At 43.8% G+C, this 22,150-nt stretch overlaps 1 protein-coding gene across 1 annotated transcript; it reads left to right on the forward strand.

The window, feature by feature from the left end:
- Positions 1 to 307: 307 nt before the first annotated feature.
- Positions 308 to 20,568, forward strand: NT5C3B (5'-nucleotidase, cytosolic IIIB). Its single transcript, XM_073683304.1, has 9 exons — positions 308 to 541; positions 2,914 to 3,012; positions 9,231 to 9,300; positions 9,393 to 9,439; positions 9,883 to 9,968; positions 11,310 to 11,399; positions 11,513 to 11,675; positions 17,480 to 17,680; positions 20,044 to 20,568. Exons 1-9 carry the CDS (start codon positions 536 to 538, stop codon positions 20,152 to 20,154), a joined length of 873 nt encoding a protein of 290 aa, XP_073539405.1. The 5' UTR covers positions 308 to 535; the 3' UTR covers positions 20,155 to 20,568.
- The last annotated feature ends 1,582 nt before the right edge of the window (positions 20,569 to 22,150 follow it).

Raw genomic sequence — 22,150 nt, forward strand, 5'->3', positions numbered from 1 at the left:
AGCCAGTAAGTGCATTAATAAATCCTAACACCGTATGTTTCCATATGTAAAAAAAATGAAGTCTGTCCCAATGCGTAAAAACTACATTTCAAAACGAGTTGCCACAGCGACCCAATCCAGTTTTCAATATAACTTTATTAAGAACAGTGATCTGATTGGTTGCTATGGGCGACATCCACCCTTGTTTTCAGGGGTCCGCAGCAGTGCTCATTACAGGGTAACATTGTATTTGATCATCCTAGCTCGTCAACCAACAAAATGGCGGACGGAACCATTCAGCGACCACAGATCTGCGTCAGCCGGAAGTGTTGTTGTGACCCGGAAGTGATGTGCAACGCTAGGCTCTGGGCGTGGGATACACGTATGCGGCACGTGTGTGTGTTACCTAGGGCCGACTACTGCGGTTACCAATGGATCCCGCCACCAGGGGGCGCTGTGCGGAGTGATACAGCGCTGTGTGCTCTGTAAGCCCCGTCCCCATAGAGTTCAGTCCCGTGCAGTCACACAGCGGCCGGGGGAGCTCGGGTGCCGCAGCATGTCGGTGAGTAACGTGTGTTGTGACCGATAGCAGCGGTCATTGCTGCTGATGGACAGTGTGGGCGGGAGCTTGTCCTATCCATCCTATTTATTACTTTCTGCTTTCCACCAATGCACAGGAATCCCCTCAGCTCCAGTATCTGCAGCAGAATTTACTGGTTGAGTTTCAGGGTATGTTCACATGTGGCTTTTTTGCTGCTTTTTTTTATTTTTTCTGTACCAAAAAACAAAGTCTTGGCAGGAATAACACTGCCAGATCACACACACTTTAGACTTTGTTTTATATGCTTTTAGCCATTCATTTGAATGTGTGAAAAAAGCTGAAAGACTATACAGGCCGCATCTTAGCAAAAACGCAGCAGGAAAAAAACAGCAACATGTGCACAAGACATCAGAAATCACATTGATTTTGCTGGTACTGTAAAACGCTGTATGTTCTACTCTGCAAAAATTGCCAGGTGTGAACATGCCCTTATTCTAACCAGTGTGACTATAAATAAACACGTAGGACTATACTGTGATTTTTTTATTATTATTTTTTTTTTTTAAGGTATTTTATAGTTTTTCCTTAAAGTGAATCTGTCAGCAGACTTTGCTATTTAATCCGACAGCAGCATAATGTCGCGACTGAGAGCCTGATTCCAGCGATGTGTCACTTGTTAGGCTGTGTGCTGTAGTTTCAGTACAATCAGTATTTTATCAGCAGGAGATTATCACTGCAAGACTAGGTGACCTGTGCAAGGCAGTCCAGCTAATCTGTGTAACCCCGACCCACCCCTGATTGGCAGCTTTCTGCCTATGCAGAGTGTACACCAGCAGCTGTTAATCAGGGGTGTGGGTGGGGTTATACACAGCTCAGCACTCTGAGCTCTGCTACATCTACACTAGAGAAAACAAGGATGGTATAAAAATTTCACCAAGCAGCCCAGTAAGTGACACATAATAATAAGACACATCGCTGGAATCAGGCTCCCTGTTCCTACATCATGCAGCGCTCAGATTCTATAGCTACCAAAAACCTATTTACAGATTCCCTTTAAAGTGCACTTGTCATCAGGATTGTGCTCATTAAACTACATACACTGCCAGGTGGGCGACATTACACTGATTAATATGATACCTTGGTTGATGAAATCCGTCCTGTGGTTCTTGTGTAATCTTTACTTTCAGTTTGGAGATAATGACATGCTCGTGCTCCGGGGCGGCCTGTATCTGGTGCTCTGCTTACATATTCATCTGTATGCTCTTATGACAGCTCACTGTACCTTCACTGACCTGCCTCCTATTTTACATAATTCATCTAGTAGTGTGGGGCTAGGTAAAATAGGAGGCAGGTCAGTGAAGGCACAGTGAGCTGTCATAAGAGCATACAGATGAATATGTAAGCAGAGCACCAGATACAGGCCGCCCCGGAGCACGAGCCATTTTGGGGGATGTACATTTTCTCTTTGCCACAGAAATGGCACAGTCAGTATTTAAAATGGTAAGCAGGTCACTGAAAGCACAGTGACCTGTCAGAGGCCAGAGATAGGAATACATAATGGAGCACGAGTTACAGCCCCTCCCTAAAGTCCCGCCCCAGAGTACGAGCATATCAGTATGCCAGAGTACGAGCATATCAGTATGGCAGAACTGAAAATAAAGATTACACAAGAACCACAGGACGGATTTCATCAAGTAAGGTATCATTTTACTCAGTGTAATGTTGCCCACCTGACAGTGTATGTAGTTTACTGAGCACAGTCCTGCTGACAGGTGCACTTTAATACCCAGACGAGTGCTCTTCAGCCTTTTGCCAATATTAGTACAACCAGATGAGGTGAGTGAGGTTCTCCAGTCCTCATGAACTATCACAGGTCTGAACTTACTACCCAATGCAACACCCCTCATTGTGTTTTTGCTTCTTCATCCTCCAGATCTCTGCTTGGGGTCAGGAATGGGCATGATCAGGACAGTATTTCAGTTTCGGTAGGAAAAAAAAATGTTTCTATACACAGACAACAAGCAGAGATCTTGAAAATGGCGAGGAATTGAAACACCAAGTATAGAGGAAAGTTGCAAAACTTGAGTTTTGTTGTGTCTTTAACGTGATATTGGACCGCTGAGAACCTCGTGCTTGCGTGGAAAGAGCGACCAGGGCTGCAGATGTGCCTTGTACTACACCTCCGCTGCAGTGCCGGGCACATCTACGTGACAGGAGGCAGCAGCGTGACCCCGGATGAGCCCAGTAGGGTCTTTGTCCGTCACTGGAATGCTGCCTTTTTCCCCTCTACAGATTGCTATAAAGTCATAGTATATGATTCCACGTGGACGACTTATCCCTAAATGTATTTTCCCAGAAAACCATTTTAATTAATGTCCTAATTACATCCTCAGATCCCAGAGCTGAAGAAAGACACAGTCCACATGAAGGACCCAGAAAAAGTCAGAGAGCTGATCCTGGCACTGCAAAAAGGAGGAGATAAGAAATTACAGGTAAGGCACAGATCCAAGATGGTAACCGCCATATACACTGATCACACAGGGATTTCCAGCATAACCGCCCCCCACAGCTCTGCCCCTAGCATTGGGCTGCCCCCCCACTGCTCTGCCCCTAGCGTTGGGCTGCCCCCCCACAGCTCTGCCCCTAGCGTTGGGCTGCCCCCCCACAGCTCTGCCCCTAGCGTTGGGCTGCCCCCCCACAGCTCTGCCCCTAGCGTTGGGCTGCCCCCCCACAGCTCTGCCCCTAGCGTTGGGCTGCCCCCCCACAGCTCTGCCCCTAGCGTTGGGCTGCCCCCCCACAGCTCTGCCCCTAGCGTTGGGCTGCCCCCCCACAGCTCTGCCCCTAGCGTTGGGCTGCCCCCCCACAGCTCTGCCCCTGGTGTTGGGCTGCCCCCCCCCCCCCCCCCCACAGCTCTGCCCCTAGCATTGGGCTGCCCCCCCCCCCCCCCACAGCTCTGCCCCTAGCGTTGGGCTGCCCCACACAGCTTTGCCCCTAGCGCCAGGGTCCTGCATCTCTTCCCTAGGGAAACGACTTACTAAAGCTCTCTAGATCTAGCTATATGACCATTGTCAGAGCAGAACTTACATGTGCTATAGGAAAGAGCTGTAAGCCTCACCTAAGAGACTGACCACCGCTGATAGACCGCAGAGGTGGTGTGTAACCTAGGCAACCAGCAGTAAATGATATTAGAAATCCCTCTGTTGGGAGCAGTGAGGATTTTTAATAAGATACATTTCATAGCTGCTGGAGAGCACATTTGACTATTCCGAGCAGACCCCGTCTTTCCATAAATCCAAGGGGCAGTTCTGATATTCTTGTGCCCATTGTAGATGCTTTTGGAGGGGACAGGGATCAGCACAATACAAAAGTAAAAGACAGCGTCCATACCATTATACAAATATAATATACTTGACAAAGACCCACACAGGGTCGAAACGTTGTGTGTTTTTGGTATGACTGAATAAACACCTCTTTTGCAACTGAACACCCTGGTATGGACGCTGCCTTTTACTTTTCTGTGCTGATATTTCCTCGAGTGGGTTCATTAAGGATTATGGACATGCGTCCCTTGCAGTGAGTGCTGCTGACCACCATATTTCCAGGGGTCTGCACAATGTCAGCCTGTACACAGCCCGCCCGCCGTGCCCTGCACTGTGCACTCAGCTTTCCATTATAGCCAGGATTCACCAGCAGTTTGGGCTACAGCCCCTCTTCTGTTGATTGGACACATAAATGTATCAATAAACCTTTGGTGCCATGACCCCTTTAACTGATCACTCACTGTCATTTTATCGGACCATATTTGGTGGGTACTACTACATATAGTGAGTGCCGCCACAACACCTACTGACCTGGATATGCTCTGACTCAGTCACCTTGTGAATTTTGGTTCATCCACTTTAAAGGGAACCTGTCATGTCCCCAAACACTATTAACCTGCAGATAAGGGGTTAATAGAGTTACAAAGCTGTCCAGCCACCATACTGAAAACATGTGGACTGGGAGAAAAGGACCTTTTTTTTTCCTCCCAGGGGCCGTCAGCTTCAGTCTCCAGACACAGTGAGTCGCGGCTCTAGTCACTCCCAGCACTCTGATTGGCAAATTGCACAAATGCGCTGTGGAGCGAGATGCCACTCAGAGTGCCAGGCAGTGACTACAGCCGCCACTCACTTGGGTGCCATTCTAATGGGATAATCCAAGTTATTCACTTCGATCAGCTGGAGCTAGAAAAGCCAGAGAGGTGGTGTATAGATGCAGCAGTGAGGGCATATAATGCTATAGTGTAGGGTCATGGGTAGCAGTTGGCACATGGGTGTGATGAGGACGTCTCCTCAACTTATACATAAGGGTAAATTGATTACTTCTTGTTATTGGCTGTGTGGTTGTGCAAAAAACACGCATGACCATCACCAATAAGTAATCCGTTTTTTCCATCCAAGTTCCTATAATCTGACAGCTGCTGCAACTGTCAGGATGAGCCCAAATCATGCCCATGTGCTAGAGCAGGGGTCTCAAACTCGGCTGGGTATATGGGCCGCACATGGAAAAAATTTGAATTTGGGGGGCCGCATTCTTTGTTCAATGTGACATTTTTAGTGATACCATTTTTTTTTGTATACACCTTTTGAACATTTTTGCCGTGTTTATTTTTTTATGGCTTGGGTCGTTATGGATGTGGCGATAATAAACGTGCACTTTTTTGTGTTTACTTTAGTTTACATATAAAACAGCATTTTTAGTGTCCAATATTTTTTCATGCTTTATTTTATTTTTTATTTTTTTTACAATTTTATTTCCCCCAATTGGCCACATACAGTAATATTGTCTTACAATTAGCATCATATAGTAATAATGGAAAACATCTTGTAGTAATGTTCCCCATCCAAGTCCCCATCTTGTACTAATGTGCCCCATCCAGGTCCCCATCCTGTGGCTATGTGCCCCATCCAGGTCCCCATCCTGTGGCTATGTTCCCCATCCTGGCGCCCATCTTGTACTAATGTGCCTCATCCAGGTCCCCATCCTGTGGCTATGTGCCCCATCCAGGTCCCCTCTTGTGGCTATGTGCCCCCTGTGCTGTTCTTCACACACATAAAATAGAAAAAAAAAAAGATGATTCTCACCTGTCCTCCGTTCCCTCGGCGGCCTTCCTGCAGATGTGGCCCGCAGGCACCACAGAGTCCGACCCCTTGACGATCCCGACCTGGTCCAGGAGGAGCCGCCGACAGCAGCGCTGCATTGCCGCACAGAGACTGTCTCCCAGCACAGCATTTTCAATGTCAGCCGCCGGCCAATCAGAGGCCAGCAGCTGACATCTGCATATGGCAATGACGTCATACTCGCTGCGCCGACACTCAGATATCAGCTGCTGGCCTCTGATTGGCCAGCGGCTGGCATTGGAAATGCAGTGCTGGGAAACGGTCTCTGTGTGGCAATTCAGCGCTGCTGTCGGCGGCTCCTCGTGGACCAGGTCGGGATCGTCAAGGGGTCTGTGCCTGCGGGCCGCATAAAGCAGCCTCAGGGGCCGCATGCGGGCCGCGTGTTTGAGACCCCTGTGCTAGAGACTCTTGCCGACCACTATGATCAACGCTCCCCTTACCCTTCAATAGTAGTCTTTATCTGATGCCAGATATTCAGGCTATTGCTAGACTGGATTTTACAGGGCACCTTATTATTTTTGTGCCTTCTTAAGTGTCTAGAAAATGTGTGTGTGTGTATAATATATACAGTGCCTACAAGTAGTATTCAACCCCCTGCAGATTTAGCTGGTTTGATAAGATGCAAATAAGTTAGAGCCTTCAAACTGCAAACGAGAGTAGGTTTTATGAACAGAAGCATAAATCTTACAAACCAAAAAGTTATGTTGCTCAGTTGAATTTTATTAAATTTTAAACATAAAAGTGTGGGTCAATTATTATACAACCCCTATGTTTAATATTTTGAGGAATAACCCTTGTTTGCAATTACAGCTAATAATCGTCTTTTATAAGACCTGATCAGGCCAGCACAGGTCTGTGGAGTTATCTTGGCCCACTCCTCCATGCAGATCTTCTCCAAGTTATCTAGGTTCTTTGGGTGTCTCATGTGGACTTTATTCTTGAGCTCCTTCCACAAGTTTTCAATTGGGTTAAGGTCAGGAGACTGACTAGGCCACTCCAACACCTTGACTTTTTCCCTCTTGAACCAGGCCTTGGTTTTCTTGGCTGTGTGCTTTGGGTCGTTGTCTTGTTGGAAGATGAAATTACGACCCATCTTAAGATCCTTGATGGAGGAGCGGAGGTTCTTGGCCAAAATCTCCAGGTAGGCCGTGCTATCCATCTTCCCATGGATGCGGACCAGATGGCCAGGCCCCTTGGCAGAGAAACAGCCCCACAGCATGATGCTGCCACCACCATGCTTGACTGTAGGGATGGTATTCTTGGGGTCGTATGCAGTGCCATCCAGTCTCCAAACGTCACGTGTGTGGTTGGCACCAAAGATCTCGATCTTGGTCTCATCAGACCATAGAACCTTGAACCAGTCTGTCTCAGAGTCCTCCAAGTGATCATGAGCAAACTGTAGACGAGCCTTGACATGACGCTTTGAAAGTAAAGGTACCTTACGGGCTCGTCTGGAACGGAGACCATTGCGGTGGAGTACGTTACTTATGGTATTGACTGAAACCAATGTCCCCACTGCCATGAGATCTTCCCCGAGCTCCTTCCTTGTTGTCCTTGGGTTAGCCTTGACTCTTCGGACAAGCCTGGCCTCGGCACGGGAGGACACTTTCAAAGGCTGTCCTGGCCGTGGAAGGCTAACAGTAGTTCCATAAGCCTTCCACTTACGGATGATGCTCCCAACAGTGGAGACAGGTAGGCCCAACTCCTTGGAAAGGGTTTTGTATCCCTTGCCAGCCTTGTGACCCTCCACGATCTTGTCTCTGATGGCCTTGGAATGCTCCTTTGTCTTTCCCATGTTGACCATGTCTGAGTGCTGTTCACAAGTTTGGGGAGGGTCTTAAATAGTCAGAAAAGGCTGGCAAAATAGATCTTTAATCCACACATGTGAAGCTCATTATTCTTAGTGCCTGAACTACTTCTTAATACTTTTGGGGGACCAAACAGAATTCTTGTGGTTTGAGGGGTTGAATAATAAATGACACTCTGAATTAACTTTTAACGTTTTTTAAAAAAAAAAAAAAAAATTGCTGCAGTGCATTTCCCACTTCCAGGCTGATCTACAGTACAAATGTCACAATGCCAAGTTAATTCCGCATGTGTCAACCAGCTAAATCTGCAGGGGGTTGAATACTACTTGTAGGCACTGTGTATGTGTGTGTGTGTGTGTATATATATATATATATATATATTACAGACCAAAAGTTTGGACACACCTCATTTAAAGATTTTTCTGTATTTTCATGACTTTGAAAATTGTACATTCACACTGAAGGCATCAAAACTATGAATTAACACATGTGGAATTATATACTTAACAAAAAAGTGTGAAACAACTGACAATATGCGAAAAATTGGGCAAACTTTGAATGTGTCCCCAAGTGCAGTTGCAAAAACCATCAAGCGCTACAAAGAAACTGGCTCACTTGAGGACCGCCCCAGGAAAGGAAGACCAAGAGTCACCTCTGCTTCTGAGGATAAGTTTATCCGAGTCACCAGCCTCAGAAATCGCAGGTTAACAGCAGCTCAGATTAGAGACCAGGTCAATGCCACACAGAGTTCTAGCAGCAGACACATCTCTACAACAACTGTTAAGAGGAGACTTTGTGCAGCAGGCCTTCATGGTAAAATAGCTGCTAGGAAACCACTGCTAAGGACAGGCAACAAGCAGAAGAGACTTGTTTGGGCTAAGAACACAAGGAATGGACATTAGACCAGTGGAAATCTGTGCTTTGGTCTGATGAGTCCAAATTTGAGATCTTTGGTTCCAACCACCGTGTCTTTGTGCGATGCAGAAAAGGTGAACGGATGGACTCTACATGCCTGGTTCCCACCGTGAAGCATGGAGGAGGAGGTGTGATGGTGTGGGGGTGCTTTGCTGGTGACACTGTTGGGGATTTATTCAAAATTGAAGGCATACTGGACCAGCATGGCTACCACAGCATCTTGCAGCGGCATGCTATTCCATCCGGTTTGCGTTTAGTTGGACCATCATTTATTTTTCAACAGGACAATGACCCCAAACCTACCTCCAGGCTGTGTAAGGGCTATTTGACCAAGAAGGAGAGTTATGGGGTGCTACGCTAGATGACCTGGCCTCCACAGTCACCAGACCTGAACCCAATCGAGATGGTTTGGGGTGAGCTGGACCGCAGAGTGAAGGCAAAAGGGTCAACAAGTGCTAAGCATCTCTGGGAACTCCTTCAAGATTGTTGGAAGACCATTTCCGGTGACTACCTCTTGAAGCTCATCAAGAGAATGCCAAGAGTGTGCAAAGCAGTCATCAAAGCAAAAGGTGGCTACTTTGAAGAGCCTAGAATATAAGACATATTTTCAGTTGTTTCACACTTTTTTGTTAAGTATATAATTCCACATGTGTTAATTCATAGTTTTGATGCCTTCAGTGTGAATGTACAATTTTCATAGTCATGAAAATACACGTGTATATATATAATATATAGCACAATTTTAAATTCTCTCTATCCATAAGGTGTCGCTACTGACTGTTTTATGCCCTCATTTACTGTCTGTCACTTCTGTCTTCCATTTTTTAGGTGATCTCTGATTTTGACATGACACTGAGCAGGTTCAAATATAATGGAGAGAGGAGTCCTACGTGCTATAGTGAGTATACGCCTGTCGCCCCCTACAGGCCGCCTGTAGCATTCTGTGCTTAATAAACCTGCTGCACATTTCATGCCATCTCTCCTACACAGATATTATTGACAACAGCAAGATCATTAGTGAGGACTGCAGGAAGAAGGTAGGTCGTGGGCTCACATGGAAGTTTAGGGCGAGATTCAACATCCAGTTGCCCTGTAGGGCACCTACATTTTTTTTTTTGTACTCTGGAGTTAGCTGCTAAGGTGTTCTCATAAGATTGTACAGACATGGCTGCCACTCCTGGGCCAGTAAAGGGCTATGGTTGGTGGTTGAAAGTTGCCATCGTCTCCACAACATTTGTTCCCAGAGGTTACATCTGATGAAACCACAGTAATATAAGAATACAGAGGATACAGATTGGGGTTTTCCATTCATAACCGACGGCCGCACGGATTCCGCAAGTGTGATGGCCTGGCTGTCTACTGACTGGCCCTCTCCTCTGGCATCATTGTCCAGTAGGGGTCACTGATGGGCGCTGTAGATCTTCATCCATGTTTTTTAGATTTATACAGATTTATTTTTATGGCTCTTTTTTTTCTGTAGTTGAAAGATCTTTTTAACACCTACTACCCCCTTGAAATCGACCCGGATCGGACGACTGAAGAAAAGTTCCCGCTCATGGTGGAATGGTAGGAGAAAAAGGAGGCTAAATTGTATTCAGTGCTAAATGGCTGACTTGGAATGTAAAGCACAGCAGCCAATTAAAAAAAAATAGTGTTGCAATATAAAGCATGGGGGGGGGGGAGACACTGAAGCAACCTAAGCCTAAATCTGTTATGATACCGTGAAGCTGAAGTCATTTCATAGCTCTGTATTAATAGAGTAGTGCTAGAGTATGGCCAAAACTTAAAAAATTAGCTGGGCTTTTTCTTGCATCCCTGTCTTTCCTGTGTACAGTCCATGGCAGAGGAAGGACATCAGTAAGCCAATATGTGGCCACAGAAATCAGATCAATCTAATTTATGTTTGACGACACGGGGGGTCAGTGGGTGTTCCTGTCCGAGACCGCATGAACCAGGGCTCATCCATCTGAACGCCCTTTTTCCATGGGCAGAATACTACTCAGACAACACAGGGTGATGGTAAACAGTGTGGCAATACTTTATTGAACCACCAACAGACAATAACACATAGAACAGTCTCAGCAAATACACAAGATGGTGCAAAGTAGAGAGGCTCACGCTTCCTCTGGCTTGCCGGGATTAGAGCAGCTGCGACTTCGGGGCTTCCAGGGCCGACTACCCCAACCAGTGGCACCCCACTTTTGGCAGGCACGCACAGAGAGGAGGTAGCAGCAAGCTTAGGAAGCTGACAGTCCATGGAGGTACGTGGCCAGGTGACCTCTGTCTCAACCTGAATTCTTCAAAACGTCTCTGAGGATTCAGCGATGGTCAATGGAGCAGATCTGTGTTCTTCCAGCTGGGGCCGTGGTCCCGTAACCTGACATCCTGTAGAGTCACTTGGAAAAGAGGCAGATTCTCCTTATATAGTTCACAACTGTCCTTCAAGCCATCCAAAGATCAAGGGGAAGGGGTGAAGAGGTTAACTCGTATTATTTTAGTATTTATAGTTTATCCTTCAATATTTGCAAGTCATGAAACTGCACTTGCTGGTATAATGTGTAATCAACATATTAGCAAACCTCATTATTCAATGACCCTGCGTCCCTGTCTTGCAAAGATAACAGGCGATAATCTGTAGGAGCTGATTTAAGAAGCAAGCAGCAGCCATTCATCAATTTAGAAACAATTTAATGTTCAAACAAATAGTCTGTCTCTGGGCCTACTGAATTTACATTTGTCGTAATTAAGATTAAATGCAGTGTCGTTGCAATGTTACAGTATGTATTTAGCCCACTATCATTACTTAGATTGAGAAAATGTATCTGCCCTGCGCCCCTTCCCCTTTCCGTCCAGAGATCTGATGGATAGAGATGGTGTGACGTTCTGCATCCAGGGTTTGTCTTCCAGGTGGAGTAAGGCGCACACCCTGCTATGTGAACAGAGGATTGAGAAGCAGAAGCTGTCACAAGTTGTGAAGGAGTCCCAGGCCAGACTAAGGTAATGACACGGGCTCCGCTGTATAGACCACATCCTGTTCCACTTCCTACCATTGTACATCTCTATACCACAAGTGTCCATGTTTTCCTTGCCTTGTTCTTGTGTTTTTCCAGGGAGGGGTATGAGAAGTTTTTCGACAGCTTATACCACAGTGAGATCCCACTTTTTATCTTCTCTGCCGGCATTGGGGATGTTCTAGAGGAGATTATCCGCCAGGCTGGGGTGTATCACTCCAATATCAAAGTGGTCTCCAACTACATGGATTTTGATGATCATGTAAGTAAGAGGAGCACTCGGTACATATGACGTCTATTTTTGTAAAATCTTGACCTGGAGCATCTTTTGCAAAACTCTGTATTGTGCTGATCCTCTGTCATGACTCCTGAAAATGTTTAACTGGGAGCTTGCCATTCTCTTTGTCAATTAGATGTGTACCTACATGAACATGGTCCAATAGGACGTAACCCCCTCACGACCGATTTTTATATATATAATATTAGTGCTGTGCTGTGCTGTGCAAATTAATTGGGACAAAGAAAAAAAACACATTTTTGGATATTTAATAATAAAATGTTAGAATGCACTGTTACATACTAACTTTAGTAAGAAATATATCCTCCTTTAACACATATGAGATTTTCAATGCGTTTTGGCATTGATTCTACCAAATTTTTGCATAAATTCTTCATCATGGAACCACACTTGTATGGCACTGTTTATCATGCGTTCTTTGGTTGTACAGTCCATTTTGCCAAGACGTCTCTTCACAATGCTCCACAAATTTTCTATAGGATTTTAGTCTGGTGAATTGCCAGGCCAGTCCGGCACTTTTACTTTATTTTCTTCCAGGAATTTCTTCACACATATGGAATTGTGGCATGGAGCCAAATCTTGTTGGAATGTCCCTTCAAATTTACGCATGAATGGCACAATAAAACGACAGTATTTGGATGAATTCATCATACCATCAACAGGAAATAAGCTCCGTGTACCATCAGCTGTAAAAAAAAAAAAAAGCCCCAAAACATCTGTTTTTGAGGGTGTTTTACAGTTTATTGAATATGATCAGCTTACAATGGTTCATTTTTGCTTCTTCTAACAACACTTGCTCTGTACCCTTGAACAAAAAGATGGTTTCATTACTGAAAATTACCTTTTTCCATTGGCCAGTTGTCCAAGATTTTATATTTTTTTGCCCATGCGAGTCGTTTTGCCTTCATTGGAGATGTCAGAAGTTGTTTCTTTACTGGCTTTGTTGCTCTTCAACCAACTTCAAACCTGCGCCGTACAGTCAAATTGCTAATATCAATACCTGCAGCGAACAAGTCTCTTTGGAGGTCTTTACTTGTCTTTCTTGCATTAATTTTACTATTTTTGATAAAACACTTATCAGTTCTTGGTGTCGTTTTCCTTTTTCTTCCACATTTCCCTTTTCGTTTTGAAGAAAACAATCCAGTTTCATTGTGTCTGCGAATTATTCTTGAAATGGTAGATTTTCCAATACCAACGGTGGAAGCGATTTCTCTTACAGTCAGACTTGTATGTTCATTAAGAGTGATAATTCTAGACCTCTTCTGTGGAGTAACATCCATTTTTACAGGCACGAATCACACTGAGAGAAAAAGTACACTAAACCACTCCTCACAGAAACAAGCTCTCAGCTGAAGCTGAGGGGGCAGCTCGCTGTTATTTTCTGACTAAAACCAGTCAAACCACATTTTGTTACTCAAGGTTGTACACTCACACCTGTTCAAAGCAGTTAAAACTGGTTTGAATCACTGACTGGTAACCAACTTACGATTTTACTTAAAAATGCTTTGTCCCAATTAATTTGCACAGCACTGTAGATAGATAGATATAGATCTCATACATACATTTACATCATCGTCCGTGTCTCTGCTTTTGATGCTTGCTCCGGCACTGAGCCAGCATGTTTCCCTGCACTTGATGTCTGATTTAGTTAGCCATCAAGTGCCTCTAACAGTTGCTGGTGGATCCGAGATCCACCAATGCCTGTTAAATGCCGCTACCAATCTCTGACAGTGACATTTAACACTCGCTGTCCGGAAGCGCGTCACAAGTCCCGCCCATCCTACCCCTGTCACATGATCGTGGGGAGCCAGTGGGTTGTCATGACAGCCGGAGGTCTGCAGCAGATTCCCGTGCCTGTCATTACGATACTCCTTTGGCCGGCATTCATAGGAGATCGTGATTTTTTTTTTTTACTATGTGTAGCACAAGTGATTGGACAATCGCTGCTTCAGGTCCTAAGGAGACTATTGAATAAAGTGAACAGTGAAGAAAAAAAAAAAAAACAGTTCAAATCACTCTTTTTTTTGTCCCATTAAAAATAAAACAATGAAAAAAAAATAACACATATTTGCTATCACTGTGTTGAGAAATGTCCGTTCTATCAAAATCAGATCAGGAAAAAGCGCAACAAGAAAAAAAATCAAAACGCCAGAATTACGGTTTTATGGTCGTCGCAATATTGCAATAAGAGGAAATCAAAACATCGGATCTACCCCAAAATGGTATTAATAAAAACGTCAGTTGGGGGTAGCAAAAAATAAGCCTTCACCCAGCCCCAGATCACAAAAAATGAGAACGTTACGGGTCTCGGGAAAATGGCGACAAACGCAAAAACTTTTTTTTTTCATACAAATTTCAGAATTTTTTTTCCCCACTTTAAATAAAAAATAAACTATACATGTTTGGTATCTCCGTACGTGTACTGACCTGGGGAATCATATTGGCAGGTAAGTTTTACCATATAGTAAACATGGTAAGTAAAAAAGACAATTGTGGAATTGCACTTTTTTTTTTGTTATTTTACCGCACTTGGAATTTTTTTTCCATTTTCCAGAACACTATATAGTAAAATCAATGATGTCATTCAAAAGTACAACTCGACCCACAAAAAAACAAGCCCTCATATGACTATATTGATAGAATTATAAAAAAAAAAAAATTATGGCTCTTGGAAGGAGGAGGAAAAAAAACGGAAAATCGCCGGGGGATGAAGGGGTTTAAAGGGAACCTGTCACCAGGTTTGGCCTATATGAGATACGGCCACCACCTTTAAGCCCTCATATACAGCACTCTATGATGCTGTATATAAGCCCCCGATCCGACCTGCAAAATATGAAAGAGCTTTTCTTATACTCCCCTGGGAGGTGATCCGGTCCGTGGGGTGACACTCGTCTTGGTCCGGCACCTCCCTTCTTCTTGCGATGCCGTCCTCCTCCTTGCTTCATGTGGATGACTCATCCCGTACGTCATCCACGCATTCTCCCGATATCGTGCTCCACAATCAGAATTCTTAGATTTAGCATTGCAGCAGAGCTGAGGAAGCTAACTCCGCCCACACCAGGCTCTGTATAAACGATGTCCATAGACAGTGAGGTGCTGATCACAGGAGGGGGTGGAGTCGGACCAGGAGGCATGAGCTTTTGTCCCAGCATTGATAAGCTCCTGGTGCAAAAACAATCACTGCAAGCAAACAAAACTACAGAGCTTGATAAGAGAGGCATTGCTTGACATACTACCTAACCACACTTGCGGTGCTTCAGGGTTCTGTGCCCTCCATGATGCTCATTTTTAATATGGTGACAGTCTACTCACAGCGGGTTAGATTATTTTGAATTAAAATGCACCATAAAATAAATTGATAAAAAGGGGCCTTTTAAAGAAGAGGGTTTCCATTTTTTAAACCTCCTGTCTCCTGGTTTGTTTTTAAAAAAAAAAAAAAAAGTCCTTCTGTCTTCCTCCCCAGGTCCAGCACTTGGTCTCCACCACTGATCCTAATGTCTGTTATTGCCTGCAGTGCTGATGTCATGTTGACAGTTCTACAACCAATCTGACCTAAGTTGCTCATGCCATTGACTCCGGCAGAGCCACGGATCTAAATTATTGACTGCAGTGTTCTTGATGTGACGTCAGCGCTACAGAAAATAACAAACACTGTGAACACTCTGTGCTGGACCGGGGAGGGTGAGCAGCTTGTTTTTTTTTTTTTTTCAACCAGACTCTGTAATCAGGTTTTGGCTACCTAATCAGAGAGTAGCATAATGTATGGGCAGAGACCCTGATTACGGCAATGTGTCAGTTATTGGGATGCTTGCTGCAGTTTTGATAAAGCAATAATTTTTATCAGCAGGAGATTATAACTAGAAAACTTGGCCTGTTGCCAGGAAGACCAGCCACGCCCCCACCTCTGATTGGCAGTTTTCTGCCTATGCACAGTGTATCCAGATAAAGCTGACGCTCAGTGGTGTGGATGGGGTTATACAGAGTTAAGCATTCAGACAACTAGTAGATCTGTAGCAGATAAAAATGTTTTTAATCAAAACTGCAGTAAACAGCCCACTAAGTGATCAGTGTCTCTGCCTCTACAGCATGCTGCTCGCAGATGGAGTAGCACATCTCCAACAGCAAACCCCCTTAACCTCTGAGTATTCAGGAGATTTTTTGACATGTCAGAAGTTTTGAGCTTTGCTGGTCCGTGCACCGAGGCTATAATATTTGCTATATAAAATAAAGATGTAAAAGCTCTGAGTCCTCTTCACTTTCAGAGGTGTTTAGCACTCTGTTTCCCCCTCTGCTTTAGTGATGAGAGAGAGTCTCAGTATCTGGACCCTCCCACCAATCAGATGGTTTCTGAAAGAGAAATTACTCTTTAAGTGTATGATCACTTAGGCTTTTTTTTTTACATGCATTTTGGTGAAAATTTGACTCCATAATTTACCCTTCCCAAAAAAATATGCTTCAAATACTCGGAGTATCTTACTATTGATTTTTAAGGAGATAACACACCACATCTGCCATACACATGATGCGGTCAATTCTTTCAGCAGTTCTGTATGAAAATAACAAAGCAACACTCTAAAATTGTCCATTGAATAAATTTAAGCAGTAATCCCTCATACACAAAACCATATCAAAAACTGTTTATTTAAATGTTTGTTTTTTTTTAAAGGGAATCTGTCAGCCGGTGTTTGCTATGTAATCTGAGGACAGCATGAGGTAGGGGTTAAAACCAGGGCTGTGGAGTCAGTAAGCCAACCCTCCAACTCTTCAATTTCCATGACACCAACTGCAACTCCGACTCCCTCATACATGGGTCATGTTTAAGTGATAAATTTACTGCAGCACAGATTCATCTCAGCTAAAAGTCTAGACCCTTAGCTCAGGAATAGGACATTTCATAACTTTCCCAAATTCTTATGAAAAAATGTTCTCCACAAACTGCATTGAACTACTGTACCCAATTTATTATATATTTTAGGAGTCTGAGTTGGTCCATTTTATACCAACTGCACCAAAATGGGCTCCGACTCAGACTCCACAGCCCTGGTTAAAACACAGATTTCAACGATGTGTCACATGTCAGGCTGTGTGCTGTTGTTTACTTTATCTAAAGGTTTTATCACCTGATGATTATCATGGTCTGGACTACAACAGCACATGCATGCTAGTCTGACTCCGCCCCCTCCTGTGATAAGCCGCTCACTGTGTATAGACAATGTACACACACAGCCTGGTGGGGGTGGGGGCCGCTTTCTCAGCTCTGCTGCGTTGCTAAATCTAAAAACTGTGTCAGATCTTCTGCACCCAGTAAACTAAGCGATACATTGTTGGATTCAGCCTCTCTGTCTATATCATGCTGCTCTCGGATGAGGTAGCGAAAACCTGCTGACAGATTCCCTTTAACTAGAAGTGTAAATGTGCCCTAATGTAGATTTTTCTGCCTTCAAAAAAAATTGGCACATTGTTTAATGCATTTTCTACTGCAATTGAATTAGAAGTAAAATTTTAAGAATTTTAAAAGTAAACACCTTTAGAATTGATGTGTTGCTTCATTTTACGTGTTTATAAAAACGGCACAGTGTGCCCAATATTGGTGTTTTCCCATTGAATGAATAGGACTCTTAACTAAATAGCATAGGCAGAATTTAATTTTTTTTTTCACCTGGATTTTTCTGCATAAATTGCTCTAAAATCAATGGAAAAAGACTAAGTGTCAGTACAGGTGACCATAAGATGTGTGTAATTCTGTACATTCAATCATTTGCATCTAGGGTGTCCTGACTGGATTTAAGGGTGACTTGATTCACACGTATAACAAGAATAACTCTGTCCTGAAAGACACTGAGTATTTCCAGCAGATCAGCCACCGCAGTAACATCCTGCTCCTCGGAGATACTTTAGGCGACCTCACAATGTCCGAAGGAGTCACCACTGTGCAGAACATTCTCACCATCGGCTTCCTCAATGACAAGGTGAGGACAGAACTGAGCCCCACTGGCAAATCATCCCATTTTGATGGGCATCATACCAGGATATTTAAATGAAAGCCCACCATTTTTGAACAGCAATGTCAAAACGGCATAACTGTGCACATGTTCCGTCTTTATGTAATTTCTTTTAACCGGTTCAGGGTTCGAAAACCGTGAAGCAGTTAAAGGATAGAATCTGCTCATTCTTCAGGTGGCTTCCGCGTGCGCACTATACTTAACAGGGGTTGTCCGCTTTTCGGACAACCCCCTTCTTAATCCTCATGTTTCCCCTTGTAAAATAGTAACACCTACAGTCATGGCCAAAAGTATTGAGAATGAGACAAATAGTAATTTTTCCAAAGTTTACTGCTTCATTTTTGTAATGGCAATTTGCATATACTCCTGAATGTCAAAGAGTGATCAGCTTAACAGCAATTACTGTACTTGCAAAGTCAATATTTGCCCAGAAAATGAACTTTAACCCCCAAAACACATTTCAACATCATTGCAGTCCTGCCTTAAAAGGAGCAGCTAACATCGTTTTAGTGATTGATCCATTAACACAGGTGTGGGTGTTGATGAGGACAGGGCTGGCGATCAATCAGTCATGATTAAGTAAGAATGACATCACTGGACACTTTAAAAAGAGGCTGGTTCTTGGTATCATTGTTTCTCTTCAGTTAACCATGGTTATCTCTAAAGAAACACGTGCAGCCATCATTGCACTGCACAAAAATGGCCTAACAGGGAAGAGTATCGCAGCTACAAAGATTGCACCTCAGTCAACAATCTATCGCATCATCAAGAACTTCAAGGAGAGAGCTTCCATTGTTGTCAAAAAGGCTCCAGGGCGCCCAAGAAAGACCAGCAAGCGCCAGGACCGTATCTTAAAACTGTTTCAGCTGCGGGATCGGACTACCAGCAGTGCCGAGCTTGCTCAGGAATGGCAGCAGGCTGGTGTGAGTGCTTCTGCACGCACTGTGAGGCGGAGACTCTTTGAGCAAGGGCTGGTTTCAAGGAGGGCAGCAAAGAAGCCACTTCTCTCCACAAAAAACATCAGGGACCGACTGATATTCTGCAAAAGGTACAGGGAGTGGACTGGTGAGGACTGGGGCAAAGTCATTTTCTCTGATGAATCCCCTTTTCGATTGTTTGGGACATCTGGAAAACAGCTTATTCGGAGAAGAAGAGGTGAGCGCTACCACCAGTCTTGTCTCATGCTAACTGTAAAGCATCCTGAAACCATTCATGTGTGGGGTTGCTTCTCAGCCAAGGGAATCAGCTCACTCACAGTCTTGCCTAAAAACACAGCCATGAATAAAGAATGGTACCAGAATGTCCTCCAAGAGCAACTTCTCCCAACCGTCCAAGAGCAGTTTGGAGCCCAACAATGCCTTTTCCAGCATGATGGAGCACCTTGCCATAAAGCAAAGGTGATAACTAAATGGCTCATGGAACAAAACATAGAGATTTTGGGTCCATGGCCTGGAAACTCCCCAGATCTTAATCCCATTGAGAACTTGTGGTCAATCATCAAGAGACGGGTGGACAAACAAAAACCAACAAATTCTGGCAAAATGCAAGCATTGATTATGCAAGAATGGACTGCTATCAGTCAGGATTTGGTCCAAAAGTTGATTGAGAGCATGCCAGGGAGAATTACAGAGGTCTTGAAGAAGAAGGGGCAAAACTGCAAATATTGACTTGCTGCATTAACTCATTCTAACTGTCAATATAACCTATTGGTACTCATAATATGATTGCAATTATATTTCTGTATGTGATATAAACATCAGACAAACACTAATAAAAACCAGAGGCCAGCAGATCATGTGAAAATATAATTTTGGTGTCATTCTCAAAACTTTTGGCCATGACTGTATACTCCCCTCCGGTGCCGACCCTGGCTCTCTTTGGGGCTCATGTAATGTCATGTCACTTGATCTCTGTGGCTTCAATCTCCCCGCCGTTGGACAAAATCACACACATCCGGAGGTCCCATTTCCTCCGGATGTATGTGATTTTGTCCAACAGCGGGGAGATTGAAGCCATCACTGATTGGCCACAGAGATCGTGTGACATGACAATGTTATGCAAGCCCTGGGAGAGCCAGAACCGATGTTGCTGGAACGGTGCCGAAGGTGAGTATGTGTTTTTTTTACCGGGGGGAACATAGGGGTTGTCCGAGTAGTGGACTACCCCTTTAACAGTATAGCGTGAAAGCCACCAGAATGACCGCAAAGCCACCTCAGGAAAACAACCGCCAGCGATTTCCTGAAGCGATCTCAGGAAAGCTTGGTGTCTGATTGATGTCTTATGTTTATACTCTAAGAACAAAGAAATACCCTATCTCTTATTTATTACAGGTTGAGGAGCTGACGGAGCAGTTTTTACAGTCCTATGACATAGTTCTGATCGCAGATGAGACCCTAGATGTGGTGAATGGGATTCTGAACTTTGTAACCGCCAAGAACTGATTAGCTTCAATAACACCTATTAATAATCAAGCTGGTACGGATTCCTTCCATCTCAACCCAAGGATCTCATTGATTTATTCAGTCGTGTTCCCACAGCTCTTCTAAAATGTGCAGTAACCAGGGAATGTCTCCCTCAGCCGTTTATATGGTCACTGCTGGTCTCTATGTGACGAGGCTGTGTCTGCCATTACGCCACCTTGTGGTTGCTCAGTTAGCATGTCTTGCACAGGCTGCATCAGATGCGGAAGCCATTATGGCCTACACCACTGGGTTATAATGGGAGGGCAGGTTTGAAAGAGAATTCAGGAGAATTTTGGTTTGTGAATGTGCTCTAAAATAAAACTGATGTGATAATTTTTAGTTGTGACTTTTCCAAAAAAAAAAAAAAAAAGTCAAGGCGCAGTAGGAAATGTTCTCCAATGTATCGGTTATGGCTAGAGCGTTCCTTTAGATTTAGAATTTTCTCTTTGGCCGACTATTCAGTGATAATACTACTGGCAGCTTTACCTCATCGCACCACCAAAGAATGCAGAAGTAAATATAAGGCCACGGCCCCACTATCAGTATTTGGTCAGTATTCAGTCAGTATTTTTTCTCAGGGGTGGGAGCCAAAACCAGGAGTGGGTGATTAATGCAGAATTGGTGACTTGTTTCTATTATACATTTTCTCTGATTGTTCCTCACCTGGTTTTGGCTCCCACTCCTGAGAAAAAATACTGACCGAATACTGACCAAATATTAACAGTGGGGCTGTGGCCTTATACTGCAGGTCGGCTGTGGAGGTAATGTGATGGTTGGACATGTATTGAGATCACTTATTTTTCAGTAGGCACCTTGTAAAAGCTTAATTTCTGCAAAAATTCCTTTTCATTTTGTAGGTATTTTTTTTATTATAGTAGGATTATCTAGAGCGACGGTTGCCATATTGTGTTTATGGCTTTTATTTTCTCGGTGTACACAGGTGCTCATTTTTTGGTGCCACGTCTATAGCTTTCTTGAGAATAGAAAATTCTCAGGTGAGGTGGTAACTTGCTGACCACTGGGACCCCCACCTATTCTGAAAACAGAGCTCTGAAATGGGAGGAGGAGAACATTTCCCATGGAGAAACATTGAGGCGATTGCTGCAATTTTATCACAATTTGTGAATGATCAAAGGCCGTTGCGTAACACTAGTTTTATGCCAAGACCCTACATCCACCTTTTTCTTTAGGTCTAGGTCTCCTAGTCTAAAAGTCTCTATAAAGTGAGAAATAGGATCATTATCTATTTCCAATAGGCTGATTTTACCAACCATCAACTGTGTATTGGAATTACCATGCAACGTATTAGTCTGTGGGTCCAGCTACGTTCTAACACCCAATTTGATTGTTTTACAAAATGCATCTGTTTTAATAAAACTGAAGAAAATCTTTGACCCTCATTTTGTATGTTTTTGCAATCTGTTGTTAAAGGGAATCTGTCAGTAAGATCAACCGTCCTAAGCAATCTATATGGGCATGTAGGTCATAGGAAACTGAATTAAAATGATGCCTTGATATTTGAGATCCGATATCTTATTCCTGAGAAATCCACGTTTTTCTTAATATGTATATGAGCTGTTAAGATCTATGGGCCGGATAAAGATCTGAATGAGACTCCGCCTCCAGAGTGTTTTAAAATGAAAGGGGGTGTTACCAGTGTGAGACATGTAGCTCAGGAGAAAAGACTGTTAGGCATTACATGTCTCACACTGGTAACTCCTCCTTTCATTTTAAAACAAGCTCTGGAGGCAGATTCTTGGGGAGATCAGTGTCCAGACCATAGATTAACAGCTCATTTACATATTCCAGAGAAGTGTACATTTTTTTAAAATAAGACTTCGGATCGCAGATATCAAAGTAGCATTTTATTAAGCTTCCTATGACCTACATGCGCATATGAATTGTTTTGACTGTTGATCCTACTGACAGATTCCCTTTAAGACCTCCCATGCACATTTAAGTTAAAGTTGGCAAA

The sequence above is a fragment of the Phyllobates terribilis genome, unplaced genomic scaffold (assembly GCF_046119375.1).
Source record: "Phyllobates terribilis strain yellow unplaced genomic scaffold, ASM4611937v1 Scaffold_5__5_contigs__length_657084704, whole genome shotgun sequence".
Taxonomy (NCBI): Eukaryota; Metazoa; Chordata; class Amphibia; order Anura; family Dendrobatidae; genus Phyllobates; species Phyllobates terribilis.